The sequence below is a fragment of the Pyrgilauda ruficollis genome, unplaced genomic scaffold (genome assembly GCF_017590135.1).
Source record: "Pyrgilauda ruficollis isolate IOZ18807 unplaced genomic scaffold, ASM1759013v1 scaffold56, whole genome shotgun sequence".
In the NCBI taxonomy this organism is placed as follows: domain Eukaryota; kingdom Metazoa; phylum Chordata; class Aves; order Passeriformes; family Passeridae; genus Pyrgilauda; species Pyrgilauda ruficollis.
The window spans coordinates 4,365,421-4,388,809 of record NW_024527266.1 but is presented as its reverse complement, the minus strand read 5'-3'; the positions used below and the strand labels follow the sequence as shown (position 1 = coordinate 4,388,809).

Here is a 23,389-nt window from a genome sequence, read left to right as displayed (position 1 = left end):
TGGGATGGGCGGGGCGGGCTGGAAGATTCCACGCTCCGCGCGACGTTTGTGGGCGCATTCATGGAGTTTATGGGCGGAGCCTGCTTGGCACGGGAGGGGGCCATTTATAGTGGGCGGGGCCTGACCGGTGTGGGCGGGGCCTCTGGCGGGCGAGGCGGGCTGGAAGGTTCCGCGACGGGTGGGCGGGGGAACGAGCGTTCCTGGGCCGCCGCTGTGCCGCCATGGACTCGCGCAAGCTGAGTGAATTGCGGGCCTTCGTCCGGCTGTGCAAGCAGAACCCGGGGGTGCTGCACTCCCCGGAGCTCGCCTTCCTCCGCGAGTGGGTGGAGAGGTCGGTCCCGGGCCACGGAAGAAGGCGGCCGTGAGGGGCGAGGGGGGAGGGGTGTTCTGGCGCGGGACGCGGTGAGGGGAGGGGGGCGTGTCTCTGAGCGCGTGCGGGCGCACGGGCGCGCCGCGTGGCCGGGGCGGGGGGCGCGCGGTGTCGGCCCCGCGGCTCCGCTCCGCGCCGCGCCGCGGCCTTCCCGCCTTCTCCTCCCCTTCCCGCTGGGATTGCTCCTGGCGCGTTAAAAAGACTTGTTCGTTTTTTGATCTGTTTTGTTTCGTTAACTCTGGCTATTCCCATTACAAAAATCCTGCCCCCCGGCCATCTCAGTGGCTCAGCTTTCCAGGCTGGAAAGCCCCAGAGTAATACTTAGGGAGCTAATTCTCGCATTACGCAGCAGAGTTGGCTAGCCTGTCTTAAAAAGGAGCCCAGTTTGTGGGGAGGTGAGTGACGTTGACTTACATCCTGGTACCCAAAAGCACAAAATACCTGGCAGCTACCGTTCCTGCCCAAAACCTGGTTTGCTCTTGGAAGTTTGATGTCTCAGAGGTAGTCCAATTTTCCGCTCCCTGTGAGCCATTCAGGTGCCTGCTGGTTACGATGCACGTATTGTGTGAGCGGGGCCTGCCGTAAGAGATGCTTCCCAAATAAATTCTCTTTGGGTTCCGCCCTGAAGCACGAGGTGGAAGGATTGGGATTCTTTGCTGCTGGCAGAGAACCCACAGAACTCCTGTGTTCAGCTACGGTGCCTCTGCTTGACTTTTATGGGTGCTGTGCTAAAGAGCTCTGGAGAAGTGAGGGACATACTTTCAGGTGCACATGTTAAGCAAAGAGAATTTAAAACAGTGGCAAGCTGGGATTTGTTTTAGAAAATTTGTGTTAATCTTAAACAGCAGGATTTTGTTTGTATAGATGTGTACATATATAAAGAGAAGTAAACACTGGCATTTCACAATACGATCTCTAATGACAATGGCTACAATGAAGCGTTTATTCTTTTTTTTTTTTTAGTGATACTTACATTTTTTATGCATCTGAATAATACTGTGGTTGTAAAACCACTGGTATTTAACTGAACTTGGCTTTGCAATACTGACAGTAGCTATACCTCTGCCTAGGAAGGAGATTGATGTCTGTCTCATCTACTGCAGGTCTTTATTCCTTCTGCTGTTGCATAAAATACTTCGGGGCCTTACCCTGGGCTTCTTCCAGTACTTCTGTTGCTTAAATCTGAAGGTGTGGACAGATTACTTTAAGAGGGAGAGGAAGAACACTAACTTCTTTTTTTGCCTAAGAAAGTGTTAGGGAATGGAAAGATGACCATCTGACTTTCTCCGTGTTAATGGGAAGGGCTTTAATTTCCAGATTAGTTTTTAGAATTTGTATCTGGTGCTTGTCTTATAAATACAGTAATTACAATTAAAGCCACTGAATGTTTTTTACATGTAAAATCTTCACTGAATGTCTTTATCTTAAAAAAATACTTCAGAGCAGAACCTCCTACAGCTCTCTGAAGTTTTCTGGTTTTCTTAACATATTTAACTTAAATATTTGCCTGAGTAATACACTTGGATGGTGGTAGTGGTACCCAAATTACTTACCATGCAAAACTGTCTGGAATTCTGGTGGGGTTCCCTCTGCCTTTACGTAACAGTGTCGTGTGCGGTAGAAGTGTTAGGTGCATTATAGGGCCTGATCATTCTTTGGAAACTGCTTCACACAGCATGGCCTGCCTTCAGGTGGGAATAAACTCAGTAATTCTTATATCTCTGTCTGGCATACCGGTCTTAATCTGAAAGACAGAAGTTTGTTTACCTAGGCAGTGTTAAGAGTGATTAGAATAATGACTAAATGATACTAAAATCCATCATTAAATTTTTTTACTAAAATTCTGCTAATTGCTTTATTTTTTCCTAAACCTAGTGATTGTAATTTAAATTTTGCTAACTACTCATGAAGCCAGAATGGGATGCTTTATTTCTTATCAGCTTTTAATTTTGCATCAGTAACCTTAGGTCTTGCCTGTTTTCATTCACTTGTTGTTTTCTAACACTTATTCTGCCTAGCTGTTATATTTAATTTCTATATTGATGCTCTTGGTAGAGAAAGTATAGGGTGCATGAGTGTGTTTGGAAAGTGTTTTGACATTCCTTTTGTCAAGCCCATTTTTTCATAATTGCATAAAAATACAACTGTTTTACTTGAATTATTATGAGATGAGTCATTAAAGGAAACATGTTTCAAAACCCTGCAATTGAACAAAGAAACAATAGCAGTCCATAAAAATAAACCACAGAATCCCTAATTGATGAATAAGGCTTTTTGCCTTTTTTTGTGTTTTGTTCAAATAGGTTTTTACCCTTTTGAATTCATGGTGATCCAGTTTCTCTCTAAAGATAATTTTGCTGTCAGTAATAAAAGTGGTTGCAGAAATCACATTTGCAGTTCTTCCAACAAGTCACAAATGACAGTTTTCATGGCCATGATGAGTGGAAAAGTGCAGTCACTGTTGCACAACTCCCAGGTGTTACTGGCATCACACACTAAACTCTTTGTGTGTCTTGTGTGTGTCTGTGCTTTTTCTACAGCTCAGTACCTGCCTTTGCCTACAAGAGTGCCTTGTGTTTCCATGTACTGCTGAGGTTTAATACATTGCAAACTTTGCATATATCCCTGCTGTGTATTCAATCATTGTTATCAAATACTGGGTTAAGAGATTTTAGAGTAACTTGCTTTTGAGTTATTTTGGGATTATAACTGTAGTTTAAATAGAGATTACCAGGATAGCAAGAATATTTTCACATACTGTGAGTGAAACTGTTTAGCCTTGGTAGTCCATGAAATACCATATTATAAAGCATGCATGTATCTTAGTAAACATTTCTCAAACTGAACTAAACTTGGATATTTTGTGGAGGGATATGAAGAAAGCAGAGGAGACTGACTCAGTTGTTTCAGTCTTGAGGTGATTTAAGGTTTCAGACTTACAACCAGCTAATACCATGGATGTTAGCTATTAGTTCTGGTATTAGTAATTTGTAGTTTTCTTTATGCAGAAGAAAAGTTCCAGGGCTTCACTAGATGGTCCCTGTAGTCCTCTCCTTGGTTTTTAGAGACTAATACAGTTAGGTGTTTTATTGTTAGCCTACGAGGGCAAAAATTTAGGAGGAACAGGTAGTCCATGTTCTGTGTTTTCTGCCTGGCTGGATAATGATTTCTCAGACTGCAGTTGTTTAGTCCTTGCAGTATAACTTTGGTTAAGTAATGTCAACATCCCAGGGACACAGAGATTCTTGCAATAGCTTCGGAACATGCTGGTGTTTGTCACTGGTTGGGGTTTTGTTGGTTGGATGGTTGGTTGGTTGGTTTGGGGGGGTTTTTTTGACAGTTTTTTCTTGTAAATGAGAAGCAGTTTTATGCTGTTTGCTTGCCTTTTGTGGCAGGGCCCTGTGCCAGGACCTGTCAACTCCTTCTCCAACTCATTCTACCCTTTCTCCCCCATTTCATCCCTATCCCTCTCCTATTCTGCCTCATTCAGGTTTGTTTTCAGCCAGTTTGAGGCCTGACTCTGAGGTGCTGCTGACAGGAGGGAGGAAAGATGGGAGAATGAACTGCAGCTTGACTTAAGAAGTTATAACTTCTCATCCCTGGGATACAGTTCTTTGTTGCACTAATTCCTGAAAGCAGATAGTCCTACATCCTTCCAGTTCCTCCTGCTCATTCTTCCAATGCCTCCTTACCCACCTCCTCCTCCTCTCCCTTGCAGCCAATCTATCCACTTGTGTTGGGCTCCAAGGAGTTGGTTGTTGAGTTCATGGAAATATTTTTATTGAAAACCATCAGTAGGTGGAAATGTGGGGCAGGGGATGCCTTGGAATGCTATTCCTTGTGGTGTGCTGTCATAGGTATGATTAGCTGTTCTATCTAAGAGCTGGAGAATTCAGCATCTGCTTATTCCTGGCTGCTAATCAAAGTTGGTAGCATGTGGAAGTTTATTCTGTATTGACAGAATGCTGTCTCCACCAAGACTGATCCTTAACTGTGGCAAGGGAAAAGCAGGAATATTGCAATGTGTAAGAGAAATGATTTTTTTTTTCTAGGCAGCAGGGTTTTTTTAAATTGTGTAGGCATTTTAGGCTGTTCTCTTTAATTGTTTGACCTCTGTTCAAAAAAAATTTCTAATTTTAATAATATCTATAATAATAATATCTAGTTTTGATTCAAACATAAGTTACATTTAAAGGAGAAAATCCATTGGAGCCAAGAGGCAGCTTTTCCTTGTGAGAAAGGGTGGGTGGGTGAAGGGTGGTGTGAGTGAGTACAAGTCTCAAAGGAGTTGTACAACAGTGTGCATTGCACTACACCGAGATATGTGTGGGGGATGTGAACTCTGTTTGCTGCTTTGATAGTGAAATGGATCATCGTGTGTTGTGTTACAACAAAAAGCTGAGATTATCAGGATTTGAATCAATAAAATACATGCCACTATTTTGATAATCTTACTGTTTTGTTTTGTCTTTTCTGTTTTGCTGAAAAGTATGGGAGGCACAATACCGCCTGCTCCAGCCAATACCTCCACGGAGGAGACAAGTAAGGTAAGATATGAAGAATTTATCACTGAAAATTGATGCTGGCAAAATTACTGAGAAGCAGAAGGGGAAAATTTGCTGTCAGTTTTCACTCAAATAGGGAGGGTGAATGTGAGAGTTCAGTCTGAAGCCTGCCCATTGTGTGTTTTAGATGACTTGTTACAGATGGCTTCCTAGTTAATTTGGAGTGTTATCATGCTCCATTTCCCTAATCCTGAATGCCTGATGTTCTCTGCAATGCAAATGCCATACAGAGTCTTGATTTTTTTTTTTTGTTGGTTTTGTCTTGTCTGTTTAGAAACCATTTCTCTGGTCATTATATTATGGATTATATTATAATCTTTCCATGAGAAGAAGTATTAAGGAGCATGATAAGTAATGCTGTGATCAGTGGAACTATCCAATTTTTAAGGCAGTATTGTGGAAGATGTTGGTTGTTGCTGATTTATTTTAAGGGAGAAAATAAATTTGCCTTATAGATATTTATATGAGGATTTTTTCAAGTTTGAAATACTTCTGGAAAAAAGATAGTTTGTAATTTTTTTAACAAGACAGTGGATGCTGGAATTGCTGGCCAGTTAGAGCAATGTGGAGGGATTGTGTGTATGTACTGAATATAGTCTGTGACAAGAGAAGTATAAAGGCAAGCAGCTTGTATCTGTGTTGATAGACAGGTTGTCTTAAGTTATGGGATTCAGATGAAATTTAGTTAGCAGTCTAACTAAATAACATTTAAATATCTAACTAAATAAAACATTTGAAATTTTTGAAAAAAAATATTCTATGTAGAAGTGGCAACAATCTCAGACCTTGGCAAATGAAAACAATATTTAAATCACTGTCATCAGCTCACTGTTCCCTGCTAAAGGACATTAGCTTAATGGTATTAAATTGAGAGAATTTTTGATCCAGAGAATGTGTGAGGGAAGGCAGGAAGATTGTAAGGGTTGGTTAGTAATCACTGCAAAACTGGATCTGAATTGGATGTTATTTGGATTATTTGGTTTTGGCTATTGAATTAAAAAATTTGAAGGACCAGCTTTACCAATAATAGAAGTTTTATGAGTCCAGATTTGGGCTCTGAAATATTTGCATACATGATGGGTTTAATCTGAGAGGAGAGAAATGAAGATTAGTATCTTAAAAATAAAATAGTTCAGCTGTACCACAATCTGATTTTTCTAATACATTGTTATTTATGAGAGTGGAAATAGAGCATTGGTCAGAAATAATGTGTGCTTACAAATATGTGTCTCTCTCAGGGCAAAGCAGAGGAACACGCAGAGGAGCCAGTTAAATCACCTGAACCAGAAAGTGAAGAGAGCGACTTAGGTGAGGAAAATAGCGACTTGATTGCATTTTGCCAATCTGAAAATGATTCTGAAAATCCTGTCTCTGTAGATGGAGCTTAGTCTTGTTTTTTTGTTTTTCCCCCAGAAATTGATAATGAGGGAGTGATTGAACCAGACAACGATGACCCTCAAGAAATGGGAGATGAAAATGTGGAGGTAAGCAAATTTTCAATGTAGCAGTAGGAAAGGTAGGAGGGTTTGAGTACAATCAAGGATAGCAGCTGAGGGAGAATGAATACTCTATTATCTGTGTAACCAGCTGTTGTTTTGCCTCATTTTCTTCTAAACAGAAAACTTACTGGGTTAAAATCACATTCTTTTCTTTTTCATGCTAGAGTCAATCAAAAAGTTCCATGTGGATGATCAGGTCAGAAAACGCGAAAGAAGTTTATCAAAACTCCCATGCAAACTAGATATGTAGAATTCTACCATTATTCAACTTAGCTTTCAAGTGTTTTAAAGCCAAAAATAGTGTCGACTAATGTCTTCAAGCTGAAAGCAAAGATTTCTTGGGGTTTTTTGACCTATGATTTCAATACTAATTAAAATTAATGTTCTGGAATTGGACCACTGAAGCACTTTCTCTTTTGGCAAGGTCTTAGTGTGGTAATTTTGGCCTGGACTCTGCAGCTTGGGGTTTGTGTGTGTATTTTTCATTTTATTTTGTTAGGTAACTGAAGAGATGGCAGATCAAGCTAATGAAAAGAAGATGGAAGCGATAAATGCTCTCAGTGAAGGTGATAAATTGTTTTTTAGTAATTATTCAGGGACGTTTGTTTTGGTTTTCCTCTTAAAAAAACAAGGTAAATATCTTGGACCATTATGAATGCTTTTGAGGAGGAGGAGCCATGCTTCTTGTTGGACACCCAAAACTATCTAGAACTTGAAAGCTTCTTCAAGTACTGTTTTTCCAATGTAGCCATAGTTTAGGGAAAGGTGGAAGAGGGAAGGAGGTACTACAGCATCTTAATTACAAATTGATCATTATAGTAATTCCCTCCATGTTATGATTAGTGTCTCTAGTGGATTGTCTTAATGCAGTGAAAAGGTGTAAAGATGTGACATTCTGTTTAATTGCATTCAAAGTTAAATACACAAATTTAAGTGGGAAAATATCTCTTCAAGCATTAATTTCAGGGTTTGTACTTCAGTAACATAGCAAGATGGAGAAAGTGATTTTTCTTTGTTGCTAATCTTCTATCTAAGAAGTGTTTAGGTACATAACACTATATAAGGCAGGTTTGGGAATTCAGATGTGATTTCATTACATAATCATTGCAACTTCACTGGTACTTATATTTAGGGGACCTTCAGAAGGCTGTTGAATTGTTCACAGATGCTATCAAGCTGAATCCTTGTTTGGCCATCTTGTATGCCAAGAGGGCAAGGTGAGTCATTACCTAGTGATTTATGTTTCTGCCTGTTCTGTTATTCTCCTTAAGGAGCCTAAATATAAGGCAACTTGAGGATCTGTGTAAACTTCAACCACAGGAGGGAAAGGGAAGTGTTCATTTCATGCAGTTTCTCCTCTATTTGACTCACCAGATTTGCTGTAGCAGCCATATAAAGAACCTTGGTAAGAGTAAATAACAGAATGGTGTTCCAAAATGCATTGTGTTAACATTAAGGACACTTTCCTGTCTGACCTTCCAGGAGGCACCCTGGCAGTCATGCTCGCACTGCCTGAGTTGGGACTGAAGTACCTTTGCAGCTACACCCCCCACACTCACACAGACAGATCAGGTTTCCTTACTGTCTTCACCCTGGGTTTCCCTCAGCAGACTCTCAGCCATCTGGATCCTTAAAATAATTTAATCATGATGCAATAACAAATTAACAGCTCGAGCTGGTGCCTCTGAGGTGGGATTCCAAACAAAGAAAGCCCTGGGCTTTTATACCTTGATAGTTGTGCTTCTGAAAGTCTGAGGTCATGGGCTCCTGTCATGTTTGAGTGTCCAGTCAGCTGGCTGGGCCACAGTCCCTGTGCAAAGGGTGACACCAGTTCTTGCCTGGGGCTCTCACCACCTGGAGTCCAATCTTCAGCTGACACTGCAGCTGCACATGGAGTATTCCTGCACTGAAAGTATTCCTCAACAATAGTGCTTTTGGTATGTTGAGGTAGCATAATACTGGGGTACAAACACTTCTAAAATCTGAAGTATATTGTAGGATTAAGATGATGATTGAAATGACACTCTGTTTAGATGCAAACTTAGTTAAGAATCCTCTGAATTCTCTCCCTGTTGTACCTGCTAAATGAATTTGTTAGTAGACAGGTTCTGTTCAACAGTTGTGTGTTTGAACAGGACATAGCTGTATCTCAGCCCATTTTCCACCCACCTTACTGCTGCTTACAACTGCCAGACTGCAGATGATGCTTTGGGAACTTTATAAGTTCATAACACACAAACATCTTTATCTTCCTGATTCTTCAGGAAGGCTTGACAAGTGCAGGTTGCAGAAGCAGATTTTTTTTTCTGTTTTTACACAAAGGACCACTAATCATGGATGATATGATAATTTAGTGGATCTTTCCCATAGCAACTTCATTCAAAGAGAACATAAGCTTTCATAAGATTAATTAGTGTCCTTTGTAATACTGTTCCATTGTAATACTTAGTGAGTGGTACTTGCCTTGCTGTTTCTTTTCCTTCCATATTGGAGTTTTTGCAGGTAACACCACTTGTGTACCTTAATACACCGTGGCTGTTGCCATCATAACAGTATGTTTAAAATCTCTTTTAAGTGTCCTATCTTCTCAGGACTGGGTGTAGCAATGAAAAATAAGAATGTTAGGTGAAGTTTAAAAGTTCCCTCAATTTGATCTGTTGTAGAAAGAAACTAATAATATATTAGGATATTGTAAAACTTGCCATGCTGATCAAGTGCTAGGAGTAATCCATGGTTTTGGTTTTGGGGGGTTTGTGTGTTTGAGAGTTTAGGGGCTTTGTGGAGCCAGCAGCAGTGTAATGGCTCTCATTGATGAGGTGTAGCTTTGGGACACTTCCCTGACACCCTGTCTGCCTTTTTGTGTCTAGAAGACAATGTCTGACTTCGTGCTTGCTTTACAAGAAGCCTTAATAATGAAGTTACTTACAAGAATTGTTGACAAACTGTTTTCAAATACACATAAAAGGAAGATGTAGATTTAGATGTAGATGTAAAAATTCTGGCATGGAGTATGTTGAATATTGAATACTTTTTTCAATTCAGCAATGTTGTTTAGTGCTTCCTTAAGAGAGTTTTAATTTTAATTACTTGAACCTCCTAAAGTACCACTCTACTAGTTAATCTGATATGCTTGTGTGGTGTAAAATTTTCAGTTTTTACAATTAACTGACCAGGGATTGGGGCTTCTTGCCGAGTTTATGTTTATTTTGCGACTTTTGATTTTGATGACTCATGTCCTGCCTCCTTTTCATCATGACTCTAGCTGTTGATCCTTGTAGCCTGTGTAACTCCTCATGCTTTCTTTGTGTTAAAGACTGTGCAGTATGTTATGCCAAATATTGTTGTTTTGTTCAAATTGCTAGTTGCCATTGGCCATAGACCCCAAGCACCATGGGGCTGAACTGTCCTTTGCATTTATGTGTCTTCTCATCTGCATCTCTCTTCTGATTCTTGCTGCCAAGGCTTGAGTCTGAACAATGAATGCTTTCAGTTCTTGCTCATGACTCACCTACAGTGCTGGGAGGGTGAGACTAAATTTCAGCCACTTTGTTATCTATGTTACTGTGAAATCTTTTTGAACTCAGCTCTTCAAATGCATTATCTCACTAGCCTGCCTGTTAGTCATCCAAAATTATTTCCATCTTAAGTTAGTAACTTGGTATTTCAATATGTATAATAAATGTTCTTGTTCCCACAGTGTTTTTGTGAAACTACAGAAGCCAAATGCTGCCATTAGAGATTGTGACAGAGCCATCAAGATTAATCCTGACTCGGCACAGACCTATAAATGGAGGGGGAAAGCACATAGGTAATGAACTGCACCTGTACTTGATATTATCTTTACTTGGGGGGAATAGTTTTTTTCATACATTCTCTCCTTCTCTGTGCCTCTGAACTGTTTGTCTTGTACCTGAGAGCAGTTCCTGTGAGCCAAGAAACCATTGTAATGAGTATGTGGCTTAGACAATAGAAAGGATGATGGTGATTTGATGGCAATTTATGAGTAGTTCTCCTGGTACTGTTTCCCCTGCACTCACCCTTCCTCTCTCTCTCTCATCTTCTAATAGCTTACTGCTTTTCCGAATAACATTTTCTAATTATTTGTTAAAGATGGTGAGATCTAAGACTGCTTGTTATTTGTTTGGAGATCTTTTGTTTTCACTTAGTTTGTTGAGGTTTTTTTCCTGACCTTTATAAGTTTTGAACATTTATCTCCTGTCCTTTTCCCTTAGACCCTGGAGCTCTTTTACATGGTAAATTAAAATGCCTGGTTATTAGGGCACCATTTGTTGCAATTGAGAAATGTTATTAAGCAAACAATGTAGTTATTTGAAATGGTGTTAGGCATCCCACCAACTATAGTTCAACTTTTTTTTTTTTAAATATCAATAAATCAAGAAAAAAGGTGACCATTCCTACAGCTTATATAAAAGTGGAAGAAGTAAATGCTAATATAACTTGAAAAAAAGCATCTTAGTGTTTAGAGAGTAGTTTGTTAGTGTCTGCAGTTTGAATTTACAGTGTGAAACCTAAGAATGGGAAGACTGGGGAATAGTTTGAATTAATACCTCTGTCTGTGAGCAGAAGTGCTTTCATTATTTAGTAATACCACCATTTGCTTAAATTTTTAATTGTCATGAGTATGTATAAATTAATAGTAAGGAAGTGTGCTCAGAGATTTGCATGACCACTTTAAGATGTGGTGCATCCAGTCACGAGGTTTGAGTGCTGAGTAAGAGGGTCCACTTAAGCCTGAGGTGGTAGTAGTGCTTCATGTGTTTAGGTACCCTTCTCCCTGTTAGATCATTCTTTATAGCAGACAATGACATGATCTCATGGAGAGTTTTTTATTACTTCAGACAAAAGTTAATGTAAGGATATGAAGCAAGCAAGTGTCCTCTAAGAGTATTGTAGTGTGCAGCTTCGAGGAATCACCATGGTTCTTAAACTCCTTGTAGCTCTAGGTAAAATTTCTGACTGATGCATGGTTAAATGTTTTGAAGAGCTGCAAGTGTTCAGTTTTCCCTTCTGACTGTTGGTGTCTTCTGAATTCCAGACTTCTTGGACACTGGGAGGAGGCTGCTCATGATCTTGCATTAGCTTGTAAACTGGATTATGATGAAGATGCAAGCGCCATGCTGAAGGAGGTGCAGCCAAGAGTAAGTGGGGAGGAATGTTGGAGGTCTTTCCTAGATTTGTCTGAGTGACACAGCTGCCTTCCTATTCTTCAACAGGCATTGTCTGAAAGAAATGTGTTCATATGTGTTCCAACACTTCAGACTGAGTTTATAAATACTTCTGTCTTTAGTAACAGCTGTTTATGGCTGTGTGTAGAGAAGTTGAATGTGTGGGGCTGGGCATGTAACAGAAATACGAAATATATTCCTTTTTCAAATTTTAACAGAAGAATCTGAAGCAGTTGAAGTTTGCCAGGTATTTTAGAATCTAGACTAAAAACCTTCCAAAAAGCCAGAGATAACTGATAATTTATTTTTTCCCAAGATATTTCTGAGTTGATCAAAGCTTTGACCTTAAGCACGTTTTCCAAAGGAAGCATTTTGCTGTGGTTTGTACTTTCATTAGTCAGCCCCATGAGGGCAGCCTCAGCTCTGCACAGCTGCTTTTCAGCTGTTCTCCCCTGGCTGACCCCAACAATCTTCTAAGGAGAAACTTCTGTAACACTGTTGATAGCAGGCTTTCTTTTTCATGTTTTTGCCTGTTCCTTTGAAGTGATTGAGACACCACAGATGGCAGCTGTTGCATTGCATTGGATTTACATAGGAAGTCTGGGGGGAGGTGGAGATTTCAGGGCTGGCCTCTTGTAAGGAGAGACCTGAGGCTGCCCCTCTGTCAGAGGGAGCCAATTCCAGCTAGTGCCACAGCCAAGTGAGTCAGTGATGCCAGTGGTGCTTCTGTGAGAAGATATTTAAGAAAGGGTTAAAAATACAGTGTAACACAATGTAGCTGTGAGAGGGAGGCAATAAAGAAGAAAAATGAGAGAGAAGCAACCCCTCAGAGACAGCAGGATCAGTGAAGAAGGAAGTGGGAGGAGGTGTGCTAGGCATGGGAGCAGAGATTTCCCTGCAGCCAATGGAGAAGGTCATGGTTAAGCAGGTTGTCCTTCTTGAACCCATGGAGATCCACAGTGGGACAGATCCACCCTGCAGCCCGTGGAGGATCCCGTGACAGAGGAAGTGGATCTGCCTTGAGGAAAGCTGCAGCTCTGGAGAGTCCCCTCGAGCAGGCTCCTGGCAGGAACTGCAGCCTGCAGAGAGAAGCCTACGCAGAAGCTGGTTTTGTGGCAGGAGCTGCAGCTCGTGGGGGACCCATGGTGGATGAGTCTGTTGTTTAAGCTCTACCTTGTGGGGACAACCACACTGGAGCAGTGTGTGAAGAACTGTATCCTGTGGGGCAGACATGCTGGGGCAGGAAAGAGGTGTGAAAAGGGAGGAGTGGCAGAAACACAGTGTTATGAACTGATGATGGCCCCCATCCCACTGTGCTCTTCAGAGTGGAAGAGAGGGGAATGAAGCAGTAAAGCTGAGCTTTGGGAAGAAGGTGGCTTTAGTGTCTTTCTTTCTCATCATCCTGCTCCATTTCTAATGGGCAGTAAATTAAATGAATCCTCCCTAGGCTGAGTCTGTTTTGCCCATGATAGTAGTGGGTGAGTGATCTTGTCTTTATCTCAAGCCAGGAGCTTCTCCATCTTATTTTCTCTTCCTGTCCTGTTGAGGAGGGGGGAGTGAAAGAGTGGCTTAGTGAGCATCTGGCAGCCAGTGAAGCTTAAACCCCCACATGCATAAATATTCCTGTGTCTAAGAACTTCAGATTTCAGCTTTTCTACCATGTCTTTGCTGTCTCCAGCAAAATGACAATGGAAACCATTTTACAACCTATTAGTCTTCTGTTTTGGAGACTGTTGATCTGTGGTTGATTTAATTAGGTCTTAGGTCTCAACTGGTTTTCATAAGAAGTAATGCTTAATGCTTGGCTGAGGGGGAGCCTTTTCTTTCCCAGCTAATCTGCCTGAGCACAGAAACAGCAGAGTGAGTACATGTGATACATTGATGTGTAGTTGCTAACTGCATGGGAATTTGTGTATGTAGCTCTAGGAAAAACATAGGATCTTTTAATGAGTGATTTTCATAATCTTTAGTAAATGAAAATTATGTGTTCATCTAATTTATTCACTTCAAGCTTCCCTAGAATTTTTTACTTTGTAGCACTTTCAACTAAAAGTCTAAGTCAAATTCCAAAAACATTTAGTTCATTTTGAGAAATACTTAGAAATAACAGAAATCTAAAATTTGGAAACTATTTATGCTTCATTAAAAAGAAAACAACAGTTAACTTTACTCTTAATGTGCCATTAAATGTCAGTGACTTCAGGATCTCATAGCAGGCACTGGATTCACTCCCTATCATTCCTGCTGCCTCCAGTGTGCTTTCTCTGGCAGGTGCACTTCAGGAATGATGTAGTGTGGAATGAGTATCTCCTAACTAAAAGAAGTTGTATCAAATTTCTGCTACTTAAAAAGCATTTTTTTCCTTTAAAGAATAAGAGTATTTCTCTAAAAGAATACCAGAGTATCCATTGTCTAAGTAGTAGCTTTGTTTTTGCACCTGGATTTTGCTATGTATTTTTCAGTTACAGGAATATTACAGAGTAACTATCATACACTATTTCTGAAATCATGAAACATTTTTGCAGTTATTTATAAGAATATGTTGTGTTTTGGGGAAACCAGTGCTGCCCTTAAGTCTGTTGTTATAAGGAGTCCTGAGTGAGGAGCCTTGGGAAGTTCATTGTGAATTCTTCTTTCGCTGGAACTATAGATTGAATACATTTGAGGAAAAAGTTAGTAAAAGGAAGCAAACTTCCCCCCCACCAACCCAGTCTTGGTTGGTTGAGGAATTATTTGGTCTGCTTGTGTCAGTCTGTACATGCTGTAGAGGCATCTGAAACAGCAATAACACTATCTAGAAAGTGTGTGAGTCCAGTGGGAATTATACTTCCTATTGTGCCTTTTTCCAGGACAGTTGCTGGTTTTGGCCCCAGAGAAATCAATATTTCAGCATAAAAGCATGAAGGGACACGGTATAATTACATGTTCAAGTTCTAATGATATGCAAGTCCCAAAACTACTGCAAAAAAATATGTTAGAGTGCATGTGGTGGTGAATCCAGTCAGGGTTGAGTAGACATGAATGCCTGAGTGCCATGGGAAGGAAGTAGCAAATGGCTCCTAAAACAAAGAGGCAAAATCAGATCTTAGTTTTAAGAGCTGATAGAATGGGTTGGTTATGTTTACATGTGTTTTGTACCGAAATATGTTTTGTGAGATGCTAGAAATGTGTAGGAACTCCTGTTATTCCATTGTGACAGGCTCAGAAAATTGCAGAGCATCGACGAAAGTATGAGCGGAAGCGTGAAGAAAAGGAAATCAAGGAAAGAATGGAAAGAGTGAAGAAGGCACGCGAGGAGCATGAGAAAGCACAAAGGGTGAATATTCAGGCTTTAGTATTTCTTAATGATTTGGAGAGTGTTAATTTTGGTTAAAATTAGTTACAGAGGAAAAAATATTTTAAATGTAAGTTTTAAATCTTAGAGAGTTGGTTTCTGTCTTGGATACTTAACCAGTAATGAAATCTGGAGAAGAGGGCATTTGAGTTCGTCTGGTTTTATTGCTTGTGACAAAAACAGTCTCTGGAATCTCTACTAATCCTGTATTTCAAGAAGTCAGTTGTTGTGTGACTGTTCCAAAATAGCTTTCACTTAAAGTACTTATGTATCCCAGAGTGGGAGATTTTAAAATCAGAATAATACTTTGCTTCTCTTCCTCAATTCCTGGCACAGATCCTTTTTTTTTTTTTTTTTTTTTTTTTTTTTGTGCTTTAATGATGTATTTTAATATGTGGGGGGTGGTAGATCTAAAAATACAGTTGAGGAGCTAAAACAAATCATACACTTTGTGTTCAGTAGAGACGTAACCTGCATAACTAACCTGCAGTCATGTACAAAATTAAGAATAGACAGAGCAATTTCTTGTCAGTGGCTTTGAAGATAGTAGAGTGCTTTGTTTCTTATGATGGCATGTCTGCCTGAAACAGTCTCGGCTGTTTTTTTTTCTCCTAAGCCCAGTTGAGCAGTAGAAAACAGGCTGCAGTTCCATTGTTTTGTGTGGAATGATGTGCTTTCATCTGCAGGAGGAAGAAGCAAGACGACAGGCAGGAGGAGCTCAGTTTGGTGGCTTCCCAGGTGGCTTCCCAGGTATTTTATTTTTAAGCACAAACACTTGAGGTAGAGGTGGTTGTTGTTTCCATATGGAGTATTATAACTGCAGTTTTTCTAGCTTTTGTTCTCAAGACAGAGAAAAACCTTATGTGAAGTTTAGAACTTGTATACAAATAACTCTTGGAGCACTTGTGGTAAGAGGGATGGGATTGTTTTCTCCTGAAGAGGATTGATGCTGTGTAGCAAGGAGAGGGAAGACAGAAGTCAATAATTAAAGAATAACAGAATGAAATTATTTAGGTCTGGGAAAACAAAAGAAGCAGAATTTGTTGATAATGTGTTTAAAAATGAGTATAAAAATGTTTTCTAAATTACTTAGGGTGCCTTGAATCCATTTAAGAGCAATAGTTTTAAAGTTGAAAATTTGGATTGAACATGAGGGAAATCTGTGCTGGTTGCAAGCTGTTGTTAACAGCACAGTTTTTTAAAGGAGGTAGTGCAGATTACCTTACAGAAAAGTTATCCTTGACAGCTTCACAAAAATTAGGCTTTCCATGTTATACAATGAACTGGGGAGAAACAAAAGTGCTGATGGTCTTGAAGACTGAGATGTAGTTGAGAGTTGAGATAGGCTGTGTGTGTGCTCCAACTGGATCAGCAGCCAGATAGAGACCCTATGTGTCATGCTCAGCACAGCTGGGGAAGCTGCAGAATAAGGATTCCATTAGAGAACTTCAAGCATTTTGCTTCAGGGATGTTTTTCTTGGGGTTTTGTTGGAGTTTTTTCCCATTGGTGGTACAATTTTTCAAAACCTAAAGTTCCTGCCAAATGTGGAATATGCCTGGGACATAATACTGAGCTGCTTCTGCCCTAAATTGTTTACCCCAGGCATTCAAACTCCTTATGCTTCTGAGCTTGAGACCTGCCTCATTTTAGTTAATCAGGAAAAGAGTTGTACTCATTACAAGCGTTCTATTCAATTGGTTTAAAAACGTGGATGAAATAAGATGTAGGTCTTAACAGAAAGGAAAGGTGAAGACCCTGCTTTCCATCCAGTGGGCCAGCTGTAGCCATATGGAAGACGTGGCTTTAGAGATGTGGCAAGGGCAGTAAGTCTTGGTCTCAGTGAGCATAATTACAGTATGGGTGAGTTGAACATTTTTCTTGTGTTGGATTTTCAGGTGGCTTTCCTGGGGCTGCAGGCATGCCAGGAATGGCAGGTATGCCAGGCCTCAATGAGATCCTCAGTGATCCAGAAGTTCTTGCGGCCATGCAGGTGAGTATTTGTTAAAGTCAAAGCTACATGTTCCAAATGAGGGAAGAGCAGCCCTATGAGCCTGAGGGGAGAAAGGAAGATGTGACCTTTTGGCTAGCAATGGGGTGCTTGGTTATTTCTGTTGTAAAATTCTTTCCTGATGTGTGTGACACCAGACTGTCTGGATTAAATGTTAGCTGTTTTGCAAACTAATGGAAGCTTGATTAAAGATGACACACAAACCCTGCCCCCTGTCTATGATAAGCAAAATTTTGCTATATGCAGTTGTCATCTGTCTCTTTTGAGAAAGTCTCTCAAATGGTCCTTTTTCACACATTATAATTCACTTGCTCATTTTTTGAATGCACACACTTTGTAGAAGGATAATTATGCACAAACAAAAAAAATTGATAATATTTTTCATACACAATATATTATAATAATATTGTGATGAGAATTTTCTTTCTCTTAGGAGATTAAATGTTTGAGGTTTTGCCATAGACAAAGTATTATTAGAATAGTTCTTCATCTGGCATTTTCTGAAATCATACTCAGAAAGCTTACTTCCCTGGTGGGTTTGATTAGTTGCTCAATGTCATAACTACTTCTACTCAAGAGAAGTATTTCAACAGATTAAAGGGAACATGTCTGACAACACCATTTTAAGGGCAGGTGCGCTAGAAAAAGTCAGAGCTATGTAGTTACATTTGCATTCTAATATGATTAAGTACAAAACTGTCTTGTTTCTTTTTTCTGGATTGCTGTGAGTGGAGTGACATATTGTCCTCAGCTCATTGAAATGAAGGCATCACAAAGGAAGCTTATTCAGTATGCCCTAGAATCACAAAAAAATCATCACTTTCCATGCAAAAGTTCATGGGTTTGTTCCCTTCATGGTTGCTGATGTTGGAAAACACACCTTTACTTAGGCTTCAGCAGTCAGCAGTGTTGGCTTGCATGCAAGCTATGCAGAAAGGGCCCTTGATTGTAGCTGTCTTCCTTACCTGGCTACTTCCTGCTCTAACACTGGAGTTTGTGATGAGAGGTTGCTGAAAACAGTGTTGAGGTGCGGCTAAATATGAAGTGCTTGTCACGTGCCCTTAAGAAAACTCCATGCATGCTGATTACATATGCCCCAGCACAGGGCAGGACTCTTGCAAGGATGTGTGTTGACAGTGTTTTCTGCTTTATTAGTGTTTTCTGATAGGCAGGCTTTAGCATGTTCAGCTATCTAGATATGATTTATTAGAACTTGATCTATGTCTACACTGCCACCTTTTCCTAAAAAGTTCAACTCTGCTTTCTGGTCTTTTCTGAATTGGCCATGTAAGCTGTAATTTGAAAAGACAGTAGTTTCTACTGCTTGGCATCTGCCCAGTGCAGCTATGGAATGTGTTAATGGATAATGTAAGTTGGCAGCTATTATGTCATCTGAGGTAACAAAACAGTCTGAACATACTGAATCACACAAGTCGCTCCAAAATTGCTTTGTAACTGTTAGTCTGTAGAAGCTTCTTGTAGTGAGGAGTTAGTGCCAAAATGGGAGTATTTTAAGAGTAAAGGCTACTACCTCAGTCTCTTTAGACTTGCTATGATTTCATCATTTTGGAGACTATTCTCCATGAGTTAACACTGAAATGTGCCTGAGTCTTGTAACATCTCAGTAAACCTGACAACTGTGAGTGCCTGAAGACAAGCCAGATTAAACTGATTTTACTGTTAACTTCATCTTGGCATCCATAGAAGCAAACAAAGAACCAGCTGTGTGGCTGCTTGTCGACATGTTTAGGGGAGTTATTGCTTGTCATTGGCATAAATCTTACCTGGTCTAGGTGACCCTGCCTGAGCTGGGGTGTTGGCCTAGATGATCTCCAGAGGTCCCTTCCAGCCCTAACAATTCTGTGATTTTGTGATCTCTGCAAACCACTATAAAAACTTCTTTCTTGAGGAAGATTTATGGTTCCATTACCTGAAGATTTATTTCTTCAAGACCTTTTTTTCTCAAAGCAGCAAAACTTCTCTTGCATTTCTTTTCACAGCTTCTTAATGGTAGCAAGCTGTGACTTTTTGCAGTGACTTCTAATACATGCTTTTTTAGCTCATTTGCCCCTAAGCTTTCTAGTCTCCAGAAGAATTGACTGAAATTTTAGTGTGTTTTATTTTACTGTTTTGTCTATGTGGAGGGTTGTCTAGTACTTCATATCTTGTATATACAGCTGCTTTCTCTAGACATCTGCATTTTGGAGTCAAATAGAAGTTCTTTCTATAAGAAGTGGTGTGTAAGATGAACGTATGGATTCTTTATTTGACATGTAGCCATATGTTAGACACAGACTTCCAACAAAATGTGTTAAGTTGGAAAAAAAAAAGTAGTGATAACCTCTTTCTTGGAAGTATTACTTTTACCTCTGCAAATAAAGACCAGAGCATTAGAAAATTGAATGTCTCCAATAGAATGGCTACCATTCCACCTTATTCACTAAACATTTCCCTACAGAAATGGTGATATCCTCAGTCTTCCACTTTATTTTGGTAATATTGCTCATCACTGTCAAACCTTGGGTGTTATAAGCACTCTCTAAGGTTGAGAGCTTCCAGGGAGTCACAAAAATACAGAATCATTTACTTGCTGTGAATTTATAGGAAAATGAAACACATAGCATAAAACTGGATATTTAACATTCATTTAGGAGTGCTTTGACACAAACTAGTGACTAAGGTTACTCTGCTTTTTGTTCCACATTCATATATAAGTGAAACCACAGACTTAACAACATGACAATCTTTATAATCATATGCCCTATTTTGAAATCAATTAAAAAACTCTGAGGTTGTGAAAGTCTGCCTTTTTTTCTTTGCATGGGAATCCTGTAAAGTGGAGGGAATGTATCTAATCTCTCTTTTCTGAACTTCAGCATTCTCTTTTCCATATACTTTGCAGATTATCTTTTGTGAGGGAGACAGCACATTTGTAAATCCTCCCATAAGACTGGACTCTTGGTTCCCAACATGTAGAAAATATGACTGAGGTGTGTGGGTGCTTCCAGTAGAGTCCACACCTACCAAATGCAGTTTAGGATCAGACTGGTTAAACAGCTTTGGACTGAGTCTGATGCTGGAATAGATACAGGATGGTGTTATTGTAGCACAGACAGCTCTGAGCACACTGGTTATGTGGTGATGATTTCCAAAGAACATGCCTGCTGTAGCAGTGGGTTAGAAGTCTAGGAAGCAGTGTCTTTTGGTAAAAATACTTAAATGTCCTAGAAAGAGCAGCAGATGAAACTAAGCTAACATCTGTGATTTGTATTGAACATAATAAACTGCTTACACTTTTGTTGAATTAAAGAAAATTGGAATTTTTTGTAGATACTGGTATAATGGAAACAGTTTTCCAGGCTGAGGTGTGAAAGTGTTACATACAGAGTCATTATGTTCAAAACATACACAGGTAAAACAAGTAAAACCGGTTCAAGTTTGGTGGAGGCCAAAGGTATGCTAGAAGTATGGGAAAAAGGAATTAATGCTTCTCATACTAAATAAAGAAAATGGAGTTATTTTTTTGGGCACTGACTTTATTGAATATGTGGATGTATTTATCAACTGCAACACAGTAGTGTGATGAAAGATATCAAGGTTCTTTTCCAAGCGTGAATTCTCAGTTGAGGTGAGGAATGACTGAGAAATAGATGCATTTTAAAAGCCAAACATTGCCACATTGTCTGCTCACAACCCAACAGTTTCAGGCTTCTGCTGCTAGAATGAAAAAATGAGAAAAGGATGAGAATCAGCTGTTGCTCAGAGTAGAGCTATCCTATCACACATGCTACACACATCAAACTCCTACCTCATTCAAAATGCATTTGAAAGATGCCTGAACCGAAATAATGCAATAGGTGTGGCTGTGTTTGATAGCTCCTGTTCTGGGAAAACAGAAGTCTTACCTGATTCCCCTTCTCACACACTGAACTATTAGTGTAACAAATTCAGTAATGACTCTGCTGTTTAGTGACGCAGCTTTAACAGCATGCACTGTATTATTGGGTGTCTTTAGAGACTTCTTGCCAGAAGTCTAATGTAGTCTTGTCATTTAAAAGCTGAGCAAGACTAGATTTACATGGAACTACATAATCGCTATTGTAGAGTTGTTTTACAAATGCCCTAATTTTTTTTTTCTTTTTGTTCTGCAGGATCCAGAAGTTATGGTTGCATTCCAAGATGTTGCCCAGAATCCAGCAAATATGTCCAAGTACCAGAGCAATCCCAAGGTCATGAATCTCATCAGTAAATTGTCTGCCAAATTTGGCAGTAAACCATAAAATCCCTGGTTCTTAAAAATCATATCTGAATGGCAAGGATTGGATTTGGCTAACCAGTGTTGCAATAAAATAAACCATTTTACCTCTGATCTTCTTAAGAAGAGAAATGGGGTGTTCTAAGGAGAACTGCTCTCTAGCCCCAGGTATTGACTTTATTCAAATATTGGTTTGTAGAACTCAAATTATATTCAGATGACCTAGTTTTCAACCATCCCTTCTTGTCCAACAGTTGCAGCCTTTCATTGTAAGTATTACAGACAGTTTTCTCTGGATTAATGTTCTTATAACAAATAGTAGTATTCCAGGAGTATAAGATAAAAACATGCTATTTTTTTTTTTTTTTTTTTTTTTTAAAAAAAAAAAAAATTTCTTTTTTTTTTTTTTTTTTTTTTTTTTTTTTTTTTTTTTTTCTTTTTTTTTTTTTGTTGCTCTCACTGAGCAATGGGGAAAGAACTTTAAGAACTGAAGTCTGTCTTAATCCCCCTTAGGGCAGAAAAATAGCAAAGGTGGGACAAGTCTGAAGAATTAACTGGATAAAGGAATTGTCTGCAAATACAACTTTTTTTTTTATGGGTGATAGACTTTTTAAAGCTATTATCAGTATAATCAGGCTAGCTAGTTACACACTGGAACTTCTGGCAGTACTGCAAATACTATATAATTTTGATCACCACAACTGTGCAGCAAAGGTACAGTTCTACCCTTTGCACAACCTGGCATGAAGTACATATTGCTGAGGCACAGATGTCTTGTTACTTGTTCAGTTCTTGTCCAGCACCTTTACGTAACATTTTATTTATCAGTCTGGGAATGGGAGAGCAGCTTCCTGTCTGTGCTTGTGCTCTTGTCCTTTCCCAGTTGGCAGGCCCTCTGCCGGCTGCACTCACCCTTCCTTGGGGCCATGCTTACCGGGTTGCATCTATTTGGAAACTTTAGGGAAGGAATCTTGTTCCCATCACTACCTCTGTCCCACTGAATGCAAGCCATCCAGAACATGTACATGCAGAGTTACAGATTGGTGAAGGGGAGAATACCCAACAAAATTGCACCTCTGGGTTCTGAATCGGTTTGGGTTCTTACACGCTCACTGATTAAAATTTCTTGGTCAAAGTCCTGCTGTCTCTGTAGAGGTGATGACTCTTTCTTCACCACATTCTGTAGTCTTCCATCTTTTCTTGTAGCCTCTTGTTTAAAAAAAAAAATCTGTTGTTGTGGTTTCATACCTCCATGGTTTTGAGGTTTGTGATACAGAGGAGAAGGTGAAGTAATTGGAACAGACAGAACATTCTTCTAACACATGCATTTATCAGCATGGGTATCTTTGATGCAGTGTCTGTCCTGATGATGTTCAGTGGATTTGGCTACCAATAAAGACAGTTGTTGCTTCTGTTTGTCTTGGCTAAAACATCTTTATGTGGAAAAAATTACCATAGTTACCTGTTCACCTCTTGAATTTCGAGGTTTGTGTTACTCTTTTGTAATTCTGTATCTTGAGCCATAACTGATGTTACCATTTTTAAACAAATGTGGTTTGATGTAGGAAGTCAACAGCAGTTGCAAGAAAGTAAATCCCCAAATGCTTTTTCTCCTACTAATGACCCTGCACAATTAAATGTGAATCTTTTTGCTTAAGAAATACAGTTCTGAATACTTCTCTTAGCCTTTAAAAATAAAGTATGGTTTTGAAAAACACAGCTTTTTGGGTTTGTGTAACTTTCTGATAAAAACTATTTTGCTTAAATTAAAAGTGGATGTGCTTTATTCAAACTGTATATACAACTTGTGTTTTAATTTGGAACAAAATGCCTAAGGGCTCGTCTTCATGACCGAATGAACTCAAATTACAATTGTGTGTTGCTGTGTGCATGGTTTTTGGTCATAGTCTTGATTTCCCATTCCCAAGAGGAGATATTTGAAGTAAATCACCCCTCAATATAGGCTAAATCTTGACTTCTGCATTCAGGCTAGTGCATATGTGTTGTGCACAAATTAGAGTATCTTGAATATAGATTTATTCCCTACAGTTTCCTGTTATTCCAACTTGGCTGCTTGTGTCTGTCTTCCCATGGGTAGTCAAAAGTAGGAAATTACTCCTGCCTAATAGGAGTGGTCATATCTGTGTCCTGCCTGCTTGCTTACACATCAG

General features: G+C 39.6%; 1 protein-coding gene across 2 annotated transcripts; it reads left to right on the top strand.

Moving 5' to 3' along the window:
• Nucleotides 1-139: 139 nt before the first annotated feature.
• On the top strand, nt 140-21,590 carry ST13 (ST13 Hsp70 interacting protein). 2 transcript variants are annotated; one of them, XM_041481692.1, is made up of 12 exons: nt 140-331; nt 4,860-4,917; nt 6,174-6,243; nt 6,349-6,419; nt 6,934-7,000; nt 7,567-7,651; nt 10,132-10,242; nt 11,491-11,593; nt 14,820-14,936; nt 15,641-15,692; nt 16,851-16,945; nt 21,115-21,590. In XM_041481692.1, exons 1-12 carry the CDS (start codon nt 222-224, stop codon nt 21,241-21,243), a joined length of 1,068 nt encoding a protein of 355 aa, XP_041337626.1. In that variant the 5' UTR covers nt 140-221; the 3' UTR covers nt 21,244-21,590. The 2 variants fall into 2 exon arrangements, with proteins under 2 accessions (XP_041337626.1, XP_041337625.1); XM_041481691.1 differs by having other exon boundaries at nt 141-331; nt 15,641-15,704.
• The last annotated feature ends 1,799 nt before the right edge of the window (nt 21,591-23,389 follow it).

Excerpts from the sequence above, each read along its gene's own strand:
- ST13 (XM_041481691.1), top strand. The coding sequence starts at position 222 with ATGGACTCGCGCAAGCTGAGTGAATTGCGGGCCTTCGTCCGGCTGTGC. Across the intron at positions 7,652-10,131 it reads TTGTATGCCAAGAGGGCAAG|TGTTTTTGTGAAACTACAGA; the intron begins GTGAGTCATTAC and ends TTGTTCCCACAG. Across the intron at positions 14,937-15,640 it reads AGCATGAGAAAGCACAAAGG|GAGGAAGAAGCAAGACGACA; the intron begins GTGAATATTCAG and ends TTTCATCTGCAG.